At 39.1% G+C, this 25831-nt stretch overlaps 1 protein-coding gene across 1 annotated transcript; it reads right to left on the bottom strand.

Annotated features, from left to right (window-relative positions):
• Positions 1-955: 955 nt before the first annotated feature.
• LRRC52 (leucine rich repeat containing 52) lies at positions 956-21985 on the bottom strand. The gene is made up of 2 exons (XM_070749050.1): positions 21361-21985; positions 956-1212 (listed from the first exon to the last, which is right to left on the bottom strand). The coding sequence occupies exons 1-2, from the start codon at positions 21983-21985 to the stop codon at positions 956-958; spliced, it is 882 nt and encodes a 293-aa protein (XP_070605151.1).
• Positions 21986-25831: the final 3846 nt, after the last annotated feature.

Raw genomic sequence — 25831 nt, 5'->3', positions numbered from 1 at the left:
CTCTTCCTCAGCCACCTGTCATGCACATTTCTGCTTCTTCCTCCTAAGTCCACTCCTGTTTTTATGCCACATCTGCCCATTCTGCTTGCACCTTTCCTCAATGTGTGATTGTTCCCTAGCAACTTCATATGCTGCATCTATAATAACATGGCTTGCCTGCTGCACAGAATTTCCATACACACCTCCTCCCACCACTGAGGCCAAGACATAAATATTCTCTTTTGCTTCCCCCATGAGTGAGAAATCATAATAGGTATTCCAGTAGGACCCAAAGCAATATACAGTAGATAGTACAGAACTGTTGCTCCAAAGCTACCCCACAGACTCTGGAAGAGAATAGCTTTCACGGAGATTAGGACTTTTTATACTCTGAGAACCCTGTAGCATTTATTTTGCTATGTCAATTAGTTTGTTTCCATTACAGTAATTGTTTCTTTTCCAGTTGAAATGGACTCAGGCTAAAACTCAAAATGTTTTTAAAAAAGAGAGGACACAATTGTTTTCAACTTCCTTTAGTACCAGTGCTGGAAAAAATCTATCTGATCCTTTCCAAATTTCATGGGTGAGGCTTTTATTTATTCCTACCAACTCTTTATTCAGAGACAAACTTTATGCCAATCACATAAAAAGTAGGAGGTTTTCTTGCTTGTCCTGTATTCTGTAACTTTTATATTTTCTTAGGAATATTTCATTTTTGGAAGACAGGTCCACACTCCAACATATTATAAATTCTCTTTCTCTGATCATACACATTCCTCTCTTTCGATCATCCTCTTTCGATCATCCTACCCCCTGCCTCAAGGATGTATTTTTATTCATAATGAAATAAAATGAAATCTCTCCCTTGAAATGGGTTAAAACTGCAACTAAAGAATTTTGCAATGAAACAAAGGGACTAAAATATTGGTGCATCTGCATTAGATGTTGACACTTGGAAGAGTTCCAAAGCAATTAGTTAAATCATTCTGTACTCTGCATACTCTGGTTCATCATATAGTCTCATTACAGGATGGTAATACATCACTGTGCCAAACCCAACCAGCCATGCCACTAGAGTTCCTCCGAAGAAAACACAGAAGGTTAATAGACAGATGTATATGAAATCTTCTAGTTGTAAGTGCAAAAGACACTGGTAACGGAGCTCCAATTTTGCCTTGAAGACAGAAAGACCCTGCATTTTTTCTGGTTTACTGCAAGTGGTATTTTCAAAATCTGCAAAAGAAAGCATAAAATGAGAACTAGTGTGAATTTTAAACAGTTACTGGTATCTCTACAGCTAGATTGGCTTTTTTGGCAGCTGCAGCACACTGCTGGCTCATATTCATAGTTATGATAAGATTGTCAATACATACTATATTTCATCCTTCTTGCAATATAACAATAATAAATTGCTAATTCCATTGGCAAGTCAAGCCTTTCCATGGCTTTCATTTCTTTTAAGGCCAATGCCCAACATTTTCTAATGCTGTCATGGACAATTTCTTTCAATTCATAGAGACCAGGGGAAGAACTCCTGGCTGGGACTCTGAAACCTAATGAGAGAAGGAGGAGAGGAAGGTAGTGAAAAAGCCATTTTCTATTTCTTGAATTCAAAGAGGTTGGGGAGAAACTACTGGCTGGGAACAAGGAAGAAGGTGGGAAAGGGATATTTTCATTTGCAGTTTGAATTCAAACACAGACCAATCACAGATTAGGCTGGGGAGAAACTACTGGCTGGGAAGGTGAAGAAAGGAGGGAAAAAACCATTTCCAATTGCACTTTCAATTCACAGAAGCCAGGGGAAGAGCTCCTGACTGGGACTTGGAGACCTAGTGACAGAAGGAGGAGAGAAACGTAGTGGCCCTTTCATATAATTATATTAAAACTATAACTATATAACAAATATAATAATAATACATTCAGGGGTAGTGTGCTTGAGACTGTGATTCTATTTTATTTCAAAATGACTGGCTAAGTTCAGTGTGATACCTGTTTTACAGCTGTATTTCAAAGTACTTTTTAAAAATTTGGATACTATCCTCTTTGTAAACAAATTACTAGCCTACGTGGACATATTACCTATCTAGAATCTCTAATCTGTGCTCTAGAAGCAGAATTCAAGTACAAAATCCAGTCATTCCATTCTAATGAGCCACATTACCAGCCCCCTCTACCACAAAGATCCTGCAGGAGAAGGGCAACATGGACAACTGTGGGATCTGGCAGGGTAAGAGCTGTGAAAAACAAACATAATGTTTATGCTGTGTCCCAGTATAACTGTCAGGCAAAAAGCCATCATGTGGAGTTAGAGGCTTTGGTCAGCCACAGTAATACAGCATAAGGGAATTGGGAGGGGTAGAATAGAAGTTATAGCCACATTCCTTCACTCAGTGTTCAAGGTCATCTTTTGATCTGTTTCATCTGTATGAAAGAGGAAGTAGGTGAATCCCTGCACCGGACTGGTCCATGTGATTGTACTTGTGGGGATGTGAAATGAACCTTAACCTGGATGGAGAACTGGAGAGAGATTAGTACTGGAATGATTGAAATGTAACCAACATGGCTCTGCTAATAAATCAAACCTTTTGCTTGAGGTGGAGTGGATTCTGATTTATTTCTCAGATGCTATTTGGGGAGTTGATAACAAATTCCGGTACTCACATTTTTCTTCAGAGACCGGAGTTCCCATCCATCTGCTCCCAGCCATGGGAAGAGATTAGACTCAGGAGAATGGAAGTGAGAGTATTAACCAAGAAACCAGAGGTGGAAGAGCTTGGACTTTTTGACCCCCCTCTCCTGGAGGATCCAACCAGAATTGAAGATATGGGAGGAAGCCTCCAGTGTGGGAGATGAGGGATTGGGGGGGGGGCACAGAGATGGAAATGTCTGAAGAAATATATTTCCCTGAGATTGGATGGGTGCAGTGCCAGTGGATTCTTAGCCTACCCCTTCTCCCTTGGACCCAGCAGCCGCCTCTCTATACTGCCACTATGGAGACAAATGCAGCCTTTTCTTTTGCCCAAGCGACTCCCCCTCTAAGGTAGAGGAGGCAGAGAGGAAGCCCTCTTTTTCAGCAAGGAGATTCACCAGTGGAGGGATTCCACCCCGACTCACCGCCCCTTCTCCCTGCTTCAGTGCCTGCCACTGGCCTGCCATCGTTCCAAGCTGAGTTTGGAGGGGAATATGACCATTTATTCCCTAGTAATTGGCAGTTCATTGATAGCATCTCAAAAGGGATGGAGGAGGGTGAGGCAACAAGACTGCCTGCTAAATTGCATAATGAGGGGGGCCCTGAGCTTGATGATGTGGTAAGCCAGAAAGAGGCAGAGAACTGGACTTGTCAGTTAAGACAGTCAAGATGGCCTGTGACGAATTTGTGGAGGAATTCAAAAAAGTTGCCTGCAAGCTGAGAGAATGGCCAGAAAAACTTTTGGTCCATACTTTTAAAAGTGCCCTTGACCCAGAATTGAGAGAGGCTTGTGAATTGTGTGGGGGAGGCAGCTGGGCCATTCAAAACTGGTATGCCACGGTGAACACTTTGGATGGTGTAGTTTGTGCTGAGAACCCCCCCTACCCCATCGCCATGCACCAAGTGGTTCTTTAAGACACCACCTTTTCCCTTGCCATCCTTCTGTTCCTCATTGAAGCAAGGATTAAAGTAATGGCCATGGGGGAGGAGGGAGACATACAGGCTCTGATAGACACAGGGTGCTCAAGATGCCTTATCAGCAAAACAGTAGTGGAGAAATTAAAAATCTAAACCAAACCTTTAGCCAAACCCATCCATTTTCAACAAGTAGATGGCTCTCTAGTGGATGGAGTTCCAGCCATGCTCCTGACTGAGTTAGTGGAGTTGCGAATGGGCTGACACCATGAATTCCTGAGATTCATAGTCACCCCCAAGATGTCGGGTTTGGCCTGGTTGGACAAATGGACTCCTACCATTAGTTGGGAGGATGGATATTGCAAGCTTATCCTCCCCCTCAGCCTTAACCCTCCTTCAGAGACTGGCAGGAGAAAATCCCCTCCTCGGGAGGAACCAGACGGCCCCTTAGCAGCAGCTGTAATGAAGGAAGGGACACTCACAGCATAGTTCCCTCTAAGCTGAGCAGTGAGCAATCGCTCACTTAAAAATCATCATCAACTCAGAGTTCTCCAAACCTGCCCAGAAGCTGAAAGGGAGAGTGAGAGGGAAGGAGAGAGAGAGGAAGAGAGGAAGAGAGAGAAACAGATAGAAAAAAGAGAGGAAGGAAAAGAGAAAGAAAAAGAATGGGAGTAAGGAAGAGAGAAAGAAAATCAAAATCTAGTTTGAAACTAGCTCAACTATTTAAGTGGCATTTTGATATTGATAGAGTTGCCCTATTATGAGCTCACTGTTATAGACACACAGTACAGTATTTTATTTTGAAATTCTCTGAGGCAAAACAGGGTGGGTTGTTTGTTTGTTTGTTTGTTTGTTTGTTTATTTATTTATTTCTGTGCCGCCCAGTCCCAAAGGAACTGCCGCTCAGACACTATACTTTGACTACATGAACCTATGAACTGAACTGAATCGAATCTATGTTATTTGAATGGAATTTTACTGAAGCTATAATTATTTGAAATGAATTTTCATTCTATTTTTCTATTTTTAAAATTTTTGACATTATTTTTATTTCCTCTTTATTCCTTTCTTTGGATTTGCTGGGACTATTTTTTGTGTGATATTAGAGGTGTAAGGATATCTTTTATATTTTTATTTTTTTGCTTCTTTTTATAAAATAAAGAGACTTGGATTATTTTATAAGTATTTGAATTTGGAGATTACACTGGACACTGGTTTTGGATTTATTTTTACTTTTCTTGGATAATTTTATTAGAGCATAATTTAGGTTCACTTTACTTGGACTTATTAGAATTTTTTGGACCTTTTTTTTAGATTTTTCAATATCCCTTTCTTTTTTAATCCAAAGTGTGATTACTATAACTACTGTTTGATTAATTTTTCTTTCCTTAATTTTTTTATATTTTTTGAATATTAGAAATAATTTTTTCATTTAAAATAATTTTTTCCTTTAAAATAAATTCCTTTCTTTTTCTTTAAATAAATCCTTAATAGGTTCTTCCTTTTCTTTCTTTTCTTTTCTCTCTTCTTTTCTCATTTATTTTCCTTTTTTCAACTTTATATAAATTTTTTTTATTAGAGCTATTCTATATACTATATTATATTTCCTTTTTTCTTTTTAATATTTAATTATGTGCTAGAAGTTTTGATTTCTTCCCTTCCCCACCTGGTCCCCCTTTATAGAAGTGTAAAATTTTAGAGGACTGAACTACGTTTTTCTTTTCTTTTCTTCTTTCTTTCCTTTTTATTTTATTGCCACCCTCCTTTTTTAATTAATTTAAATAATCTTTCTTTGTTTAATAGTATTAAAGAAATAAATTCTGTTCTTTTTCTTATTTTTAAAAATATCATGAGACATTGATTTAAATAATTGCTGAATAAAATAGAAACTTTGGAATATGAAAGGTTCTTACAGGGCACAGAGCGCATCTTCAGTGACAACAACAACAACAACGACACGGAAACAAACAGCTATCCCTTCTTCGACTTCATCTCCTATGCCCAAGGTTTCTCAAACTTCATCACCACTCCAGCAAGGGACCATTACTACAATGCTGGCAAAAGAAAAAGAAAAAGAAAAGCCACCTATGGATACTAACTTCCAGAATATTCAAGAGGCACTAGCAGGTATTCAAGAGCTTGTACAAACGACACAAGCACAGACAAAAATTCAACTTGAAGCGAACAAAGAAGAAATGAAAATGTATCTGCAAGAAATGAGAAGAAATGAAGGAGATGAAAGATGAGATTAAAGAAGAGATTAAAAAAGAAATCGCGGAACTTAAGACTGATTTAAACGTAGTTAAGGGAAATGTCGCTGAAATGGATGGAAACATAAAAGTGATGCAACAAAATCTACAAGATAATGAAAAAAGAATGCAAATGACAGGGGGGAAAATTCAAATCATGGGACAGAGGGTGGAAGAATACGAAGATCGTAACTATGCAGCTCGTAGAGATTTTGATATTGCAATAACCAACTTAGAACTCCAATCCACATCACATGGTCTGAGGTTCCAAAAAATTGATGAACAAAGAGATGAAGATTTATCCGCAAAAATGGCAGAAGTTATAGGCGGCATTATGCAGGTGGATCCGACAGAATTGATAAGAGAAATCGATGAAGTTTACCGAGTCCAGACTGGTTATGTAAGACGTCATAACCTACCCAGAGAAGTTCATATTAAGTTTTCAAGAAGAATTATCAAAGACGAGATATTGAGACTGACAAAAAATGAGACGTTTCAACGTAATGGAAAAGAGATTACGATCCTGAAACAAGTACCGAGGAGAGTTCGAGAGAGTAGAAGACAATACTACTTTCTCACAAGCATTTTGATCAGAAAGAACATTGTTTTCAGATGGTTGGTACCAGAAGGTTTGACTTTGGCTTGGCAGTCGACGAGAGTGAGAATAGAAAGTGTGGAACAAGCAAGATCTTTCTTAGCACGTAGCGGATTGGACAAAATTGAACAAATACGGATAGAACCAAACAGCGGTGAAGACACGATGGGGGCCACAGGCAGTGGAGGGGAGGAACTTCTGGCAGTGGAGCAGAAGCAAACTCAGGCTTCACAGGAACTAATTTTGGAAACCCGGCTTCGAGAACCAAAAGAAGTTAAAAGGTACTACAAATAAAGATGACACAAGAACTGAAAATATTTTCAGTTAACGTAAATGGATTGAACAAACCGAGGAAAAGGAATCAAGTATTAAATAAACTTATGAAACAAAAAGCTCAGATAAATATTCTACAAGAAGTTCATATTAAAAAATCAAAACGAAGTCTTCTTAAAAACTCAAAATTGGGAAAATTATATACTAGCTTGGCAAATCAAAAGAAAAGAGGTGTAGCAATGTATATTGATGAATTAATTGAATCTAAAGAAATATATAATGATAGTGATGGAAGGATGTTGATAGTGCAATTAGACTTAGAATCAAAACCTCTTGTAATTGTCTCAATTTATGCACCAAATGATAACCAAAAACAATTTTATAAAGATCTGCACGAAAAAATTAATGAATTATCAATTGAAAATATGATAATAATAGGGGATTTTAATGCAATTTCAGATGACCGAGTGGATTATACTTGGGGGGGGGAAGGTAATCTTACCTGGGACGTTCTGGAAAATGTGTACAGAATTATCATTAAAAGATGTATGGCGAGAACAGCACTTAAAAGATAAACAATATACTTTTTATTCTAACCCGCATAAGACTTGGTCTAGAATTGATATGGCATGGGCCCCTCTTCATATAATGGAACAAATTAGTAAAATAGAAATAGAGACAAATAACTGGGCAGATCATAACCCCTTATCCATATATTGGAAAGGTAAAAGGAAAATAAATAACTGGTCAATGAATAGAATTATAATAAAAGATCCAGAATATAAAAAATGGATAGAAAAAGAATTAGAGCTTTTTTAAAAAATAAATAAAAATACTGATACTACCCCTCAAAACTTATGGGACACAACTAAGGCGTATATACGTGGGTTAACAATATCATTTGTAGCAAAAAAAAAAAAATAAAGAGAGGAAAAAATGTCATGAAAAATTACTAGAAGAACTTAAAAGTTTAGAAATGTTAATGCAAAAAGAGGACAAGGATAACAAGTTAAAAAATCAGAGAGAATAAATAAGACATAAATTGAGATTAATAGAACAAGAACCAATTGTAGAAAAAATAAAAAGAGCAAAACAAGAATATTTTGAACATGCGAATAAACCCGGAAGATGGTTGGCATATAAATTAAGAAAAGAGAGAGAAAATAGAATTATAAAAGAGTTGATAGATTCAAAGGGTATAATGAAACACAGAATAGAAGACAAAAAGGAAATAGCATTGGAATTTTATAAACAATTATATAGGAAAGAAGAAATAAGTGAGGATTTAATTGTTAAATATTTGGAAAAAATAGAATTACCAGTATTAACCGAAGCACAACAGCAAAGATTGAATTACTGATGTGGAATTAAAACAATCTATAAAGAATCAAAAAAATAATAAAGCAACTGGCATAGATGCAATACCAGCAGAATTTTATAAATTGGAGATAGAAATACTTTTTTCAAATATGCTTGAGATATATAATCAAATATTGGCAGAAGGTAAATTGCCAAAAACATGGTCAGAAACTTTAATAATTTTAATTCATAAAGCTGATACGGAAAAAGAAAAAATTGAAAATTATAGACCTATTTCACTATTAAACGTAGATTATAAAAATTTTATATCAATATTTGCTAGTAGACTTAAAAGTATAATAAATAATATGATACACAGTGATCAAAATGGTTTTCTACCAGGAAGACAAATTAAAAATAACTTAACAATAATAGTAAATACATTAGAATATTATGAGCAACATCCAGAAAAGCAAATGGCGCTTATATTTTTGGACGCGAAAAAGGCATTTGACAATGTAGATTGGAACTTTATGAAAATACAACTAAATAAGATGGAGGTAGGAACAAAGTTTTTTAACATAATAGATGCTATATACTCTGAACAAACAGCTAAAATTATAATAAATGGTGAACAGACTAAAAAAGTAGATATACAACGAGGAGTAAGACAAGGTTGCCCAATATCACCACTACAGTGGAACCCCGACATAAGAGCTGCTCTACTTAAGAGCAACTCGAGATAAGAGCTGGGAGGGGAGAGATATTTTTGTTCTACTTACAAGCCCAAATTCGAGATACAAGCGCCAAGGAGCTGTCTCCTGAAGCCAAACGCTAACTTCCGCGTTCGGCTTCAGGAGACAGCTGCGAAGCGGCGCGCGTGTTTTAAAAGGTTGCAGCCGGCCTGGGGGGCTCGGGGGGGTGCTTGCAGCTTTCTTTCTTGCTCTTTTTCTTTCTCTCTTTTACCTTCCCTTCTATTTCTTCTTTTCTTTCTCCTTCCCACCTTCTTCCCTCCCTCCCTCCCTTCACTCATTCCTCTCTTACTCTCCCCTTTCATAAGTTTCCTTGCTTCCTTCCTCTGTTCCTGTCCCTTCCCCCTTTCTTTCTTTCTTTCTTTCTTTCTTTCTTTCTTTCTTTCTTGCTCTTTTTCTTTCTCTCTTTTACCTTACCTTCCTCTATTTCTTCTTTTCTTTCTCCTTCCCACCTTCTTCCCTCCCTCCCTCCCTTCACTCATTCCTCTCTTACTCTCCCCTTTCATAAGTTTCCTTGCTTCCTTCCTCTGTTCCTGTCCCTTCCCTCTTTCCTTCCTTCCTTCCCACCCTCCGTCCATTCATTCACCCATTCCTCTTTTGATCGCTTAAAGCCGGTCCCTGGTGCAAAAAGGGTTGGGGACCTCTGTCCTACAGGATTGGGTGGCAGAGAAGTTGAACATATGTAAATTTAAAAGTTTAAGAAAGTTTACAAGTTAAGTGAAAGAAACTTCATTATTCATTTATATGTACATGTACATTTCTTCATTAAAAACATGTCTTTCTGCATAATTTAGACTAACTTTGTGAGTTTTTTGAGGGCTGGAACCAATTAAAATTATTTACATTAATTCCTATGGGGAAAAGTCGTTCGAGATAAGAGCTGCTCGACTTAAGAGCCCAGGTCCGGAATGAATTAAACTCGTATCTCGAGGTACCACTGTATTATTTATTTTAACATTAGAGGTATTGTTGATAAAAATAAGAGCAGATAACGAAATAAAAGGATTGAAGATTAAAAAAGAAACTTATAAAACACAAGCATTCGCAGATGATGTGGTGTTTGTTTTGGAGGACCCAATAGAATCTATCTTAAACTTAATAAATTCAATTGAAGAATATGGGAAAGTTGCAGGATTGAAAATAAATAAAGAAAAGATGCAGATATTAACAAAAAATATGACTGAAACACAAAGAAAATATTTAGGAGATTTATCTAACATGAAAATTATAAAAAAAGTGAAATATTTAGGGATATGGATGACCTCCAAAGCTGCATCATTGAAAAATGATAATTATTTAAAATTATTAAGCCATGTTAAAAAAGATTTAGAAATATGGAGTAATTTACAACTATCATTAGTAGGAAGAATCTCTACAATTAAAATGAATATCCCTCCTAAAATTTTGTTTCTCTTTCAAGTTATTCCAATAAACCCAGGACCCAGATTTTTTGTTGAATTAAATAAGACAATAAAAAAAATTATTTGGCAAGGTAAAAAAGCAAGAATAAAACAAAATTCATTAGAAGACCGTAAGGAAAGAGGAGGCCTAGGTCTCCCAAATTGGAAACTATATTACCACGCCACCACCTTGACATGGATAAAAGAATGGTTGACCTTAGAAAACCAAAGGATGCTCAACCTAGAAGGTCACGATTTGATGGCTGGTTGGCATGCATTTATATGGTATGATAAATTAAAAACACATTCATATTTTAAAAATCATATTATTAGGAAAGCATTGATAGAAGTATGGAATGAAATAAAGAAAAAACATTTTTTAGTAATGCCAAAATGGGTTTCACCCACTGAAGCTATTACACATCTGAATCTTAAAGAAAAAGGCAAGAGTTTGAAATATAGGGATTTGTTAGATGATAAATTTAAACTAAGAACAAAACAAGAATTATATGATTTAGGTATTGACTTGGACTGGTGGCAATATATACAGATTAGTTCTAGATATCAAACAGATGTAAAGATTTATATTTTTAAAAAAAGAAAATAATGTACTGAGTAAATTATTATTTCAAAATTATTCAAAAACAATTGGAAATGTGTATAAATACTTATTAAATTATAGAACGATAGGTTGGATATTGAAAGACAATATGATTAGTTGGTGCAAAAATTTAGGCAAAGAGATAGATCTAGATACATGGGAAAAAATATGGATGTATAATTGGAAAATAACAAAATCGATTTCCTTTAAAGAAAATCAAATTAAGATGTTTTATAGATGGCACCTTCCACCGTATAGAATTTCTAAAATGTTTCCATCTGTATCGCCTATTTGTTGGAAATGTAAAAAAGAAATTGGTACATATTATCATGCGTGGTGGACATGTCCTGAGACAAAAATATTTTGGAACAAAGTAGAGAATTGGATAAATGAAATAACAAAGGAGAAGATTAAAAAATCTCCTGAACTGTTTTTATTGGGTATTTCAAATACAAAGTATAAAAAAGAAACTTATTATCTAATAATACATATATTGGTTGCGGCACGAATAGTATTTGCACAGAAATGGAAAGAAAATACAATACCAAAAGATACTGAAGTACTTAAAAAAATTATAGAATGTGCAGAACTAGATATGATGACTAAATGTTTAAACAATCAAACTGAAACAGAATATTATAAAATATGGGATAAAGTATATGATTGGTGGAATTTTAAAAATGGTATTAACAATTAACTATAATATAGAATGAAATAGTAAATAGTATTACTAATAACTTTTTTCTTCTTTTTGTTTGTATAAGCATAGAATATTTTAAAATGTAAAGAAATTTAATTAATAAGTTTAATATCAAAAATATAGAGTTAAATTTAACAAGAATGTAACTTACATGTATGACATTTCTGCTTTGATCTGATTATAGTTAGGATTTTTTACATTTTTGTATTAGTTAGACTTCTACGACAAGAGGAGCAATGGTAGCTCCTTAAGTGTTTAATGTTGTATGTCCTTGTTTATCCTTTTGAAAATTCAATGAAAAAATTTATATAAAAAAAGAAAAGAAATGTGGATATTAAAAGATAATATGATCAGTTGGTGTAAGAATTTTGGAAAAGAAATAAATCTAGATACATGGGAAAAAGTTTGGATATACAACTGGAAAATAGCGAAATCAGTCTCTTTTAAAGAAAATCAAATTAAGATGTTTCATAGATGGCATCTTCCACCAAATAGGATTTCAAAGATGTTTCCAAGTGCTTCACCTATTTGTTGGAAATGTAAAAAAAGAAATTGGCACATATTTCCATGCATGGTGGACATGCCCAAAATCCAAGATTTATTGGAATAAGGTAGAAAAATGGTTAATCTTGAATATCTCCGAGACCGCCTGCTGCCGCACGAATACCAGCAACCGATTAGGTCCCACAGAGTGGGCCTTCTCCGGGTCCCGTCAACTAAACAATGTCAGTTGGCGGGCCACAGGGGAAGAGCCTTCTCTGTGGCGGCCCCGGCCCTCTGGAACCAACTCCCCCCAGAGATTAGAACTGCCCCTACTCTCCTTGCCTTTCGTAAGCTCCTTAAGACCCACCTTTGTCATCAGGCATGGGGGAACTGAGACATCTCCCCCGGGCATATACAATTTATGGATGGTATGTCTGTATGTATGTTTGTTTAGAAAATGGGTTTTTTAAAATAATTTTAAACAGTAATTTAGATTTGTTGTAAATTGTTTTTCACTTTGTTGTGAGCCGCCCCGAGTCTGCGGAGAGGGGCGGCATACAAATCTAAATAATAAAATAAATAAATAAATAAATAAATAAAGGAAATTACAAATAAGGAAATTAGGAAGACCCCAGAATTTTTCTTACTAGGTATTACTGATACCAAATATAAAAAAGAAATATACTATTTAATAATTCATATATTAGTAGCAGCAAGAATTACATTTGCACAAAAATGGAAAGAAAAGGACATTCCAAAAGACAAAGAGGTCTTTAGGAAGATTATGGAAGGTTCAGAATTGGATATGATGATGAGAAGGTTAAATAACCAAGTGGAAACAGAATTTTATAAAACTTGGGAGAAAATTTATAATTGGTGGAATGCAAAAAAGGATCATTAAAGATATTAAAATAAAGCATGGAATAGTTAAATTTACTAGGTTGAATATATTATATAGTGATACCTGATAGATAAGCTTATTTTTACTAATTGAGTTTAATTATTTTAACTATAATTACATAATAACTAGAAAGTATTCGAAAGTTTAGATTTTTATGTTACTATTGTATACATAGAGATATTTCATTGACAAGTTTATTTTTCTGTATTGATCTAAACTAGAATTAGTCTTTTTTCTGTATTAAGAAGACTTCTATACTTAGCGGAGCAATTGTAGCTCCTTTACATGTTAAATATTGTCTGTTTTGTTTTGTCTTACATTTTGAAAAATTAATAAAAATATTTTTTTTTAAAAAAGAAATCTAAATGTGGTGTAAGTGCAGAACACTTATCCCCTCCCCCTTATGAAGGACTTAATCATCTAGCCAAGAGGAAAATATTTACCAAACTGGATTTAAGAGAGGCTTATTACCACATCAGAATAAAGGAGGGGAATGAGTGAAAAACTGCTTTCAACTGCCCATTGTGGAATTTCCAATTCCGAGTTATGCCATTTGGTCTGAAGGGAGCCTCCACTGTGTTCATGCAGTACATAAACTAAGTTTTACACACCCACCTCTACAACGGGATTCTCATGTACTTAGATGACATCCTTGTCTACAGCCAGAATCTGCCTGACCAGGTCAAATTGGTGAGACAAGTCTTGAAAAAACTTTTGGCTGCTAAGAACTATGTAAAACTTTCGAAATGCAAATTTTACCAGACGTCAGTAGACTATTTGGGATACCGCCATAGTTCCCTCTAAGCTGCGCAGTGGGCTGGAGCGCACTAAAAATTGATGCCTGGCGCACGCTTTTCTGTGGCTGCTCAGAGAGGAGGATGGCGGAGGCCCCCCCCGCCCCCGCCACCACCACCAGGTCTTTGCTGGGACCGGCAAAGCAGCGTTTCACTCCTCTGCCTTCTCCTCAGCAGCAGCTCTGCAGGGCTTAACGGCACGTTTTTCGAATGCCACACCATCCTGGATCATGGGGAGGGGAGGGAAGCTCTTCCCTGGCCAGGCGACCGCGAGGCCCTCCCGATGGTCGCTCGCCACCCAGGCCCCGTGCTGGGGGCTGTCCCTTGGAGCTGGGGGTGACGGGCCTAGCCTTGGCTTACTTGGCCCCGGTGCGGCTGAAGTGCGGGGCGGAGTAGGCGGAGGCTGCTGCTGCTGCTCCAGGCCTGCCCCCAAGCTGAGCTTCCTTTGGATCCTTGGATCGGGGAAGTCATCCATCCCCCCACCCCCAAGTCCATTGAAACTCACTGCCGGCTGCTCCAGGGACTCTCTCCCTCTCTCCAGCCGCCTCCTCCACCTCCGTCCTCCTCCTCCTTTTCACCTCCTTCGTTCCCACCCTCAGTCTCTTCTCCTGCGGCCAGCCCTTCCTTCCTTCCCCGATCCGCCCCTCTTTCTGGTTTTCTCCTCCTCCACCTGCCATCTTGGAGCGTGGCTCCTCCCGCAGCGGTGGCAGCGGCAGCGGCTTCTCCTCATCATCCACACACCCAGCGAGGGGGCTGCAAGAGTGCTTTCTCGGAGTGCTTTGGGAACGCCCCCCCGCAGCCCCTTCTCTGGGAGCACTTTCGTCCTGGGCTGTCAGCGAAGAGGCTGCAAGAAAGGCTGGGCAGGCGTTCCTGAAGCGCTCTGAGAAAGCGCTCTCACAGCCGATTCGCTGACAGACAGAGAAAGAGAGAGCAACAGACAGAGCGAGATAGAAAGGAAGAGAGAGGGAGAGAGAAAGTGAGAAAAAGAGAGAGAGAGAAAGAGGGGGAGAGGGAAAGAGAGAGAGAACAACAGAGATAGCAAGAAAGAGAAAGAAAGAGAGAAAGAGTGAGAGAGAGAAGAGAGGAAGGGAGCGAGAGAGAGAAAGCAAGAGGGAGAGAGAGAAAGAAAGAGAGAGAGAGAGAGAAGGGAGAGAGAGAGAGGAATAAAGCAAGAGAGGGAGAGAAGAGAAGAAGGAAGAGAGAGAGAGAAATGATAGAAAAAAGGGGAGATAAAAGAGAAATGTTTAGTTTTAATAGTAATAGATTTTGGTTTTGTTTTATTATTAATTTCTTTTAATAAAAATAAGGGATTTTCCCATTTATTTATTTATTTATTTATTTATTTATTTATTTATTTATTTATTTGTACTTCTATGCTGCCCAGTCCCGAAGAGACTGCCGCTCAGACACTATACTTTTCCGCCCACACCGAAAAACAATTAGAGGGAACATTGCATACCGCATTTCAAACGAAGGCATAGAAATGGACCCAGCCAAAGTGAAGGCTGTGCTTGATTGGCAAGCTCCCTGCACACACAAACAATTACAGAGTTTCTTAGGATTTGCACATTTCTACTGGCAGTTCATTCTAGCTTTCGCTGAAGTTGCCTTGCCTCTAACCGAGCTACTAAGGACTGGGTCAGCCCCTACTAAGTCCAAACCATCTCAGCCAATCAGGTTGACGATGGAATGCCAAAAGGCTTTTGAAGAGCTCAAAAGATTTTTTGCAAAGGAGCCAATCATGCAACATCCTGATCCTGAGTGAAAGTTTGTGGTCCAGTCAGACACCAGCAATGTGGCAATAGCAGCAGTATTGTCACAAGACAATGGAAAGGGACAGTTGCGGCCTTGTGCATACTTTTCCAAAAAGCTAACTCCCACCGAGAGGAGGTGGGTTATTTGGGAGAAGGAAGCATTTGCTGTACATGTAGCACTGGGGACAAAGAGGTATTTCCTAGAAGGCGGACCTTGAAGCATTAAGGACCCCTCGGAGGCTTTCTCCTAAGCAAGTGCGATGGGCCCAATACTTCAGATGTTTCAATTTTACACTGAAACATATCCCAGCTGGGAAGTATCTCCTTGCTGACACTTTGTCACGAAAACCACAGTACAATAGAAAGAGAGAGGAAGAAGTCCATCCGATCATCCCATGTCTTTCCCTGCATCCTGAATGTAAGGAGAAAGCTGCACCTGTCCACACCCGAGAGAAGACTAGGAGACAGTTTCCACTAGGAAAGGGGGAGTGGAAGAACAAATTGAAGTCAGCTTTGCCAACTGACCCGGAGACAGCTCTGGTGGTCCAGGATGAGAGTGGAAGTTGAAGATTATATGAGAAGTTGTGCCACCTGTGCACACCAGGAAACATAGACCCAGGAAGAAATAGCGATGGATTTCATAGTGGAAGGGCAACACTGTTATTTCGACTGTCATCGACTTATTCTCCAAACAAGCCAATTTCATCGCTTGTTTGGGACTATCCACAGCCAGACATCCAGCTAAGTTATTCCTAAAACACATTTACAGGTTGCATGGAGTCCCCCATAGAATCATATCAGATTCTGGAAGGAATTTGTATGCACCATTGATTCCACCCAAGGACTTAGTTCTGTGTTCCATCCTTCCACAAATGGAGCAGCAGAGAAAGCTAATGCCCTAGTGGAACAATATCTCAGACGGTAAGTGAGTTACCAGCAGAACAATTGGGCTGAATTGCTGCCTTTCGCAGAAGTACCGTACAATTCTGTACACAGGTCACCAGTGGTCAAGAATTCGTTCTCATGCCAGAACTACCTACAGAACCTCCCTTGTCCATCACATTGGCAGAGTAGATGGAGAAGCTGAAGAGGGGATGGTAGGATACCAAGAAGGCGCTGGTCTACAAGAAACAAGCAGATAAACACTGATCTCCCCAACCCCCTTTCAGAGTGGGAGATAAGGTTTTCCTGTCTACCAAATACATTTGGTTAAGGCTGCCTAGCAAAAAGCTAGGTCCTAAATTTCTAGGCCCTTTCCCAATTGTGAAAGTAATCAACCTGGTCACAGTGAAGCTTGCATTGCCTCGAATCCTAGGAAGGATCCATCCTGTATTCCATTGAATCCAACATTAGGCCACATGCAAAGCTGCCCCCTCCCCCTGTAGCGATACAGGGAGAAAACCACTGCGAAGTGAAAAATTTTTTAGATTCCCGCATTTTCCAGGGCAATTTACAGTACCTGATTATTGGAAGGGGTATCCTCTGTCGGAGGCCATCTGGATTAAGAGTTGGGATGTCAAGGCTGATAGGTTAATCCCACAGTTCCATGAAAATTACCCAACCAAGCCTAAGAGTCCTAATGGGGGAGGAAACCCCCATTATATAGCCACAACAAATTCCTTCACTCAGTGTTCAAGGTCATCTTTTGTTCGGTTTCAACTGTACGAAAGAGGAAGTAGGTGAATCCCCATACCGGACTGGTCCATGTGATTGTACTTGTGGGAAGGATTCCATAGATGAGAAAACAACTCAAGAAGCTTGGGAAATTTTGAAAAGTGAGATTATAAAAGCCCTGACTAGCACAGTACCAATGAAGAAGAAAAATAATAGGACACAAAAGAAACCAGCAGGGCTGCATAAAGAACTCACAAAAAACCCCAGCATGGCTGCATAAAAAACTCTCTGACAAATTGAAAGACAAAAAGGACAAGTATAAAATCAGGAAAGAAGGGGAAATAACTAAGGCAGAATACCAGCAAATAGCTTGAACATGTAAAGATGAAGTGAAGAAAGCTAAAGCTCACAATGAACAAAGGCTTGCAACAAAAGTAAGAAGTAGAAACATAGAAACATAGAAGTCTGACGGCAGAAAAAGACCTCATGGTCTATCTAGTCTGCCCTTATACTATTTTCTGTATTTTATCTTAGGATGGATATATGTTTATCCCAGGCATGTTTAAATTCAGTTACTGTGGATTTATCTACCACATCTGCTGGAAGTTTGTTCCAAGGATCTACTACTCTTTCAGTAAAATAATATTTTCTCATGTTGCTTTTGATCTTTCCCCCAACTAACTTCAGATTATGTCCCCTTGTTCTTGTGTTCACTTTCCTATTAAAAACACTTCCCTCCTGGACCTTATTTAACCCTTTAATATATTTAAATGTTTCGATCATGTCCCCCCTTTTCCTTCTGTCCTCCAGACTATACAGATTGAGTTCATTAAGTCTTTCCTGATACGTTTTATGCTTAAGACCTTCCACCATTCTTGTAGCCCGTCTTTGGACCCGTTCAATTTTGTCAATATCTTTTTGTAGGTGAGGTCTCCAGAACTGAACACAGTATTCCAAATGTGGTCTCACCAGCATTCTATATAGTGGGATCATAATCTCCCTCTTCCTGCTTGTTATACCTCTAGCTATGCAGCCAAGCATCCTACTTGCTTTCCCTACCGCCTGACTGCACTGTTCACCCATTTTGAGACTGTCAGAAATCACTACCCCTAAATCCTTTTCTTTTGAAGTATTTGCCAACACTGAACTGCCAATACAATACTCAGATTGAGGATTCCTTTTCCCCGTGCATTATTTTACATTTGGAAACATTAAACTGCAGTTTCCATTGCTTAGACCATTTATCTAGTAAAGCTTCTTCCAACATATTAAAAACAAGAAAAAGTCAAGGAAATAATTGGTCCATTGCAGGAAGAAAACAACCAGGAGGTGACAAGCAGCAGGGAGAAATCAGAACTACTCAACACATTTTTCACATCTGTCTTTACGCAAAGGGAAAAAACAGCCCAACCTATCAAAAACAGCATCACAAAAAACATATTAGGAATACAAATTAAAATAGGGAAGAAATTGGTAAGGAACACCTGTCTACCCTAGATGAATTCAAATCACCAGGACCAGATGGATTGCACCCCAAGTTTCTGAAGGAACTGGCAGATGAGATCTTAGAACCACTGAACTATATATTTCAAAGACCCGGAGCACTGGGGAATTGCCAGAGGACTAGAAAAGAGGTGATGTGGTTCCCATCTTCAAGAAAGGGGGAAAAAATAGATCCAGGAAACTACAGACCTATCAGTCTGACCTCAATACCAGGGAAGATTTTGGAAAAGATGAATCAACATCTAGAAGCAAACAAATAAATATCCAAAAGCCAATGAGGGTTTGTCAAAAACAGATCATGCCAGACTAATCTTAGAGCATTCTTTGACAAAGTGACAAAATCAGTGGACCAGGGGAATGTTGTTGATGTGGTTTACTTGGACTTCAGTAAGGCTTTTGATAAAGTAGACCATAACCTACTACTAAATAAAATAGAAAAATATGGGATGGACAGCAACACCTTTTGTTGGATTCAAAACTGGCTAACTAACTGCACTCAACGTGTTGTGCTCAATGGAACTACATCTACATGGAGGGATGTATGCAGTGGAGTACCCCATGGCTCTGTTTTAGGCCCAGTACTCTTCAACATCTTTATCAATGACTTAGACGAGGGGATAGATAGAGAACGTATCAAATTTACAGGTGACACCAAACTGGCAGGAATAGGCAACATTCCAAAAGATAGGTGCAAAATCCAGAAGGATCTTTACAAACTTGAACAATGGGTGCTATCTAATAAAATGAAATTCAATTGTGAAAAAAGTAAGGTTCTATATTTAGACAAGAAAAACAAAATGCACAGGTACCGTATATGCAGTACGTTGCTCAATAGTAATAACTGTGAGAGGCATCTTGGAGTCCTAGTGGACAACCATTTGAATATGAACCAGTAGTGTGCAGCAGCTGCCAAAAAAGCCAACAGAGGGATAGAATCAAGATCACGTGAAGTGTTAATACCACTTTATAAGTCCTTGTTAAGGCCACACTTGGAATACTGCATTCAGTTTTGGTCGCCACGATGCAAAAAAGGACGTTGAGACTCTAGAAAAATGCAGAGAAGAACAACAAAGATGATTAGGGGACTGGAGGCTAAAATAATATGAAGAACGGTTGCAGGTACTGGGCATGGCTAATTTAATGAAAAGAAGGACCAGATGAGACATGATAGCAGTGTTCTAGTATCTCAGGGATTACCACAAAGAAGAAGAAGTCAACCTATTATCCAAAGCACCTAAGAGTAGAACAAGAAGCAATGGGTGGGAAGTAAACAAGGAGAGAAGTAACGTAGAACTAAGGAGAAATTTTCTGACAGTCAGAATGGTTGATAAGTGGAATAGCTTGCCTCCAGAAGTTGTGAATGCCCCAACACTGGAAGTTTTTAAGCAGATGTTGGATAAACACCTTTCTGAAGTAATGTAGGGTTTCCTGCCTAAGTAGGGGATTGGACTAGAAGACCTCCAAGGTCCCTTCCAACTCTGATATTATTATTAATTCTTACTTCTTATTCTTATTATTCATTGGGACCAGCAACCTAGTCATTAAACAAAGTGGTTGCTAAGTGAAACTATGACTGTGCTTATGATTTCCTTTCAGAATTCCTTTGCTATAAACCTGCAATAGTCATAAAAGTGAGGATTGGTTGCAAGGTTACTTTTTAATCCCATGACAAATGCAGCTGTTGGATCTCGGGTATAACCAGTGCTTCTCAAATAGGGGGGCACACCATCCCATGTGTGTGTGTGTGTAGAAATGCCAGGGGGGCACGTGACCCCAGGGAACATGCTTTTTTTGCTGCAGGGTGTAGCATACATTCCTTGGCTTGTGTCCTAGGCAGCCCATTCTAAAATCAAACTTCTTGAACATGTGAGGTTTTTTTAAAAAAATGGGCTGCCATGGACACAATGTTGAGGAATGCGATGGAGGTACCAGTACAATGTCAGGTGAGACGTGAATCTCACAATGGGGCGCAATTGGGGGACTATTTACAGTCACGGCAGAGAGTTGGGGTGTGCAAAATGTTTACTTATTCCTAGAAGGTGGTGTAACAGAAAATAATTGAGAAGCACTTATCTAAACCATCTATACTTCTGATCATCTTTGAAAAAAACTTTTTTCCTTTTCAATCTGTTAAAATTCCAAACAAAAAATAATAATACCTAGTTTTAATATCTCTGTATGATTTTTATTCAAATTCAGACACCTTGCTAATAGCCACAAACATAAACAGGATATTTTATATTCCCAGCATTATATAAAACATTAATATACATTACAATTACAATTCAACTCTCTTTATGAATATCATAGGCTGCTTTTTACATATTGAGTTTGCCAGTAATTAGGAACAAGGAATTGTAAGCCAAATGAATATGGTATAGGCATTATCAGATATCACTGTGGGCCCACAATGCTAAATTTAAATTGAATTCAGGGATGATATTGATGTTCTGACAGTGTAGTTATTTTGAATTGATTATTTCCCTCCAACTGAAGGATTGTGGCAAATTAATAGTGAATGTAGGCCAATATATTTTAATTAATGTTACTCTTGCTGTTGTTTTTTCTTCAGATGCTATACATGTCATTTATATTTTTTTAATTTTGCTTTTTATCTCATTTTTAATAAATTGTTAGCAACCTGGAGTCTTGTAATTGAAATAGCTGGCCATACAAATGGAATGTGCTGTACGCATTACAGTTGATGACTAGTCTGATAATTTGTGAAAGTTGTTCAAGGAAGAAATACAGAGGGACTCAACGTAAATAGGTCTGTGGATCTGACTGCCAATTGAAGAATTACATTCCTAATTAACTCAGGGAATAAAAAAATATATTCAACATGAAGTCTGAGCTCACCTGGGGTTTTGATATAAGTATCTGTTAGCCAGTTGGAGAATATCAGGAATTTGCAGTCACAATTCCAGGGGTTACCCTTTATTCCCAAAATAAGAAGTCTGTACAGTTTTTGGAACGTTTCAGCACTGAGGTAAGACAAGCCACAATCACTCACATCTAGGTATCTCAGAAGACTGTTCTTTTCAAAGGCTTGTTCCATAATCACCACAATCAATGGATTGCCAGAGAGATTTAAGAGTAGCAGCTCACTCACTTGTGAAAAAGTGAAGGATGTTATATAGGAGAGCCTGTTGAAACTGAGATCCAAATATGTTAGTTTGACTAACCGTGGAAAGCTGAAATCCATGTCCATGGTTATCAGATTGTGGCTGAAATCAAGGTGGACCAGTTCATTGAGATAACTCATGGTTAATATTGGTAAATTAGTGAGTTTGTTCTGTGCCATAATTAGTTTTTTAGTAGTCAGAGGAATTGTGGTTGGAAAGTTTTGCAATTTTTTTCCTGTGCAGTTCACTTGCCACTTATCACAAGCACAATCTGTGGGACAACTGAGGGTCCCTTCTATCCATTTCATTCCAAATGCAAGAATTATCCACAAAAGAGAGATTGGAATGAAATACCACATCTTGTAGTTTTCTCTCCTTTAGCTTCATCAGGAGGGGACTTGCATTTTTGAAATTTCAGATTCAGAAAACATTAGTTTACCAGTTCCTGCTAGAAGAGCTCCAAGTCATCTTAGTTATTACTGTCACCTTTATGACATCACCTCTCTAGGTAATACTCTGGAATTATGATGGTGATGTACAAGCAGACCTGGCTATGTCAATTGTCTTAATAAATATTCATTTATTTTTTAGCATTTATGCATATTCCAGTCTTTCATAGTTTTGTAACAATAATTATATTATTACAGAACACAATAATATTCACAAGAGAGTTTCATTGCTTAACTTGTAAAATATATATACACTACATGATAGTTTATTTTTTAGCCCCAGTTAAAAAGAGGGGAATAGCAATCTATGTTAAGGAATATCTGAATCCAAAATTAGCTTATTTGGAAGATGAAGGAAGAATCCTTGCCGTTCAAATAAATACAGAGACTAAACCCACTTTAATTGTAAGCATATGTGCACAAAACAACCAGAGTCTTTTTCCAAATTACATAATAAACTCCTGAAATTAAATTGGGAAAGGTTATTAATCATAGGGGATTTTAATGCAGTTTCAATAGGAAAAATGATTATAAAGGAAATACTAAGAAAAAAGCAAGGGAAACCTTACCTGCCTCCTTCAATCAGATTGCAGACGAATTGCAATTTAAAGATTCATGGCGTTCTCTTCATCCAAACCAAAAATACTACACTTTTTTCTCCATTCCCCACAAATCCTGGTCCAGGATTGACATGGCATGCACCAACATAGAATTACTAAATAATATCACGGATTCAGAAATACTCCCCAACAATGTTCCCTCTAATTTTTTTTCGGTGTGGGCGGAAAAGTATAGTGTCTGAGCGGCAGTCCCTTTGGGACTGGGCGGCATAGAAGTATAAATAAATAAATAAATAAATAAATAAATAAATAAATAAATAAATAAATAAATAAATAAATAAATAAATAAATAAATAAATAAATAAATAAATAAATAAATAAACAAACAAACAAACAAACAAACAAACAAACAAACAATAAGTAAGTAAGTAAGTAAATAAATAAATAAATAAATAAATATTCCCTTCTTTTTTATTAAAAGAAATTAATAATAAAACAAAACCAAAATCTATTACTATTAGTACTATCTTCTCTTTTTCCAACCCTGTCTCCTCCCCCCTTGTGTGTGTGTGTGTGTGTGCATGTATGTGTGTGAAGTCTTGAACCATTTCCAATAATAGGTGAGAGCTATTGGAAATGGTTCAAGAGTTCACACACACACAAACGGCTGGGGGTTTTTTTCTCTGTTATTATTTGGGTGCTTTTTACCATATGCTTTAAATCAAGAGTCATTTCTCTTTCTCTCCCCCCCTCTTGCTCTCTCTCTTTTTTTCTCTCTCTCTCTTTCTCTCTTCTTTTCTTTCTTTCTCTCTCTCTTTCTTTCTATCTCTCTTGCTTTCTTTCTCTTGTTCTCTCTCTTGCTATCTCCCTCTCCTCCCCTTTCTCTCTCTCTTTCTCTCTGTCAGCGAGAGGGCTGTGAGAGAGCACTTTCTCCGAGCGCTTCGGGAACGCCTGCCCTGCCTCTACTGCAGCTCCCTTGCTGAAAGTCCATGATGAAAGCGCTCCCAGCGAAGGGGCTGCGAAAGGGGCAGGGCGGGCATTCCTGAAGCACATGGAGAAAACCCTCTCTTGCAGCCCCCTGGCTGGGAGCGCAGATGAGAACGAGGAGGAGAAGCCACAGTCACTGCCGCGGGAGAAGTCGCGCCCCAAGGCAGGAGGCGGAGGAGGAGGAGAGTGGGCAGATCGGGCGGGTGGGAGGCAGCGCCGAGAGGCCAGGGGCGCGAGGGGGCCGGAGGCACCGTGGGGCGGCTCCCTTTCCTTCTACTGCCGGCGCCTCCCCGCCCCCCCATGGGTTGGCAGGGGGATGGGGAGCGCGCGCCCGTGAAAAAGGGTGCATGGGGGGGTAATTGTTTGTGTGTGCAGGGAGCTTGCCAATCAAGCACAGCCTTCACTTTGGCTGGGTCCATTTCTATGCCTTCGTTTGAAATGCGGTATCCAATGTTCCCTCTAATTTTTTTCGGTGTGGGAGGAAAAGTATAGTGTCTGAGTGGCAGTTCCTTCGGGACTGGGCAGCATAGAAATATAAATAAATAAATAAATAAATGGGAATATCCCTTCTTTTTATTAAAAGAAATTAATAATAAAACAAAACCAAAATCTATTACTATTAAAACTAAACATTTCTCTTTTTTCTTCCCTTTCTCTCTCTCATCCTTCCTCTCTTCTCTCTCTCTTGCTTTCACTCTCTCTCACCCTTCCTCTCTTCTCACTCTTCCTCTCTTGTTTTCTTTCTCTCTTTCTCTCTCTTGTTTTTCTTTCTCTCTCTCTCTTGCTATCTCTCTTGTTCTCTCTCCCCCTCTTTCTCTCTCCCCCTCTTTCTCTCTCTCTCTTTTTCTCACTTTCTCTCTCCCTCTCTCTTCCTTTCTATCTCGCTCTGTCTGTTGCTCTCTCTCTTTCTCTGTCTGTCAGTGAAGTGGCTGTGAGAGCGCTTTCTCGGAGCACTTCAGGAATGCCTGCCCAGCCTCTCCTGCAGCCTCTTCGCTGACAGCCTGGGATGAAAAGTGCTCCCAGCGAAGGGGCTGCAGGGGGGGCATTCCTGAAGTGCTCAAAGAAAGCGCTCTTGCAGCCCCCTCGCTGGGCGTGTGGATGAGGAGGAGGAGAAGCCGCCGCCGCCACCACTACTGCGGGAGGAGCCACGCCCCAAGATAGCAGGTGGAGGAGAAAACCGGAGAGAGGGGCGGATCAGGGAAGGAAGGAAGGAAGGACTGTCCGCAGGAGAGGAGACTGAGGGTGGTAACGAAGGAGGTGAAAAGGAGGAGGAGGACAGAGGTGGAGGAGGTGGCTGGAGGGAGGGAAGGAGTCCCTGGAGCAACCGGCAGTGAGCTTCAATGGACTCAGGGGTGGAGGGTGGATGGCTTCCCCGATCCAAGGATCCAAGGATCCAAAGGAAGCTCAGCTTGGGGGCAGGCCCGGAGCAGCAGCAGCCACTGCCTCCTACTCCACCCCACACTTTGGCCGTACCAGGGCCAAGTAAGCCGAGGCTAGGCCCGTCACCCCCGGCTCCAAGGCGCAGCCCCCAGCGTGGGGCCTGGGCAGCGAGCGACCATCGGGAGGGCGTTGCCATCATCTGGCTGGGGAAGAGCTCCCCTCCCCTCCGTGCGATCCGGGACAGCGTGGCATTTGAAAAATGTGTGGTTAAGCCCTGCAGAGCTGCTGCTGAGGAGGAGGCGGAGGAGTGAAATGCCACTTTGCTGGTCCCAGCAAAGACCTGGTGGTGGCGGCGGCGGCAGGCGGGGGTGAGAGGGGGCCTCCTCCATCTTCCTCTCTGAGCAGCCATAGAAAAGCGTGCGCCAGGCATCAATTTTTAGTGTGCTCCAGCCCACTGCACAGCTTAGAGGGAACTATGCTCCCCAATATGTGGACCGACCACAACCCCCAATGGTTAGAATGGAGGGAATCCAATAATAATTATTATAAAAGATGGACACTTAACCAATCAATAATTAAGGAAAAATAATACATTCTAATAATGGAAAAAGAGCTAGAAATATTTATAAAGATAAATAAAAATGAATGTACTACACTACCTAATCTCTGGGATACTACGAAGGCCTACATTAGAGGCCTTTCCATAGCATATTTGGCTAACCGCAAAAACCCCCAGTGAAACAAAATTGACACTAAGTGTAATGAAATTACAAAACTGGAAAATGAGCTAATACCTGTTTACTGGATTTGTGTCCCTCCTGGTTGGTCT

This window comes from Erythrolamprus reginae, chromosome 3 (genome assembly GCF_031021105.1).
Source record: "Erythrolamprus reginae isolate rEryReg1 chromosome 3, rEryReg1.hap1, whole genome shotgun sequence".
Classification (NCBI taxonomy): Eukaryota; Metazoa; Chordata; class Lepidosauria; order Squamata; family Dipsadidae; genus Erythrolamprus; species Erythrolamprus reginae.
This window is presented reverse-complemented; position numbering and strand designations above follow the sequence as displayed.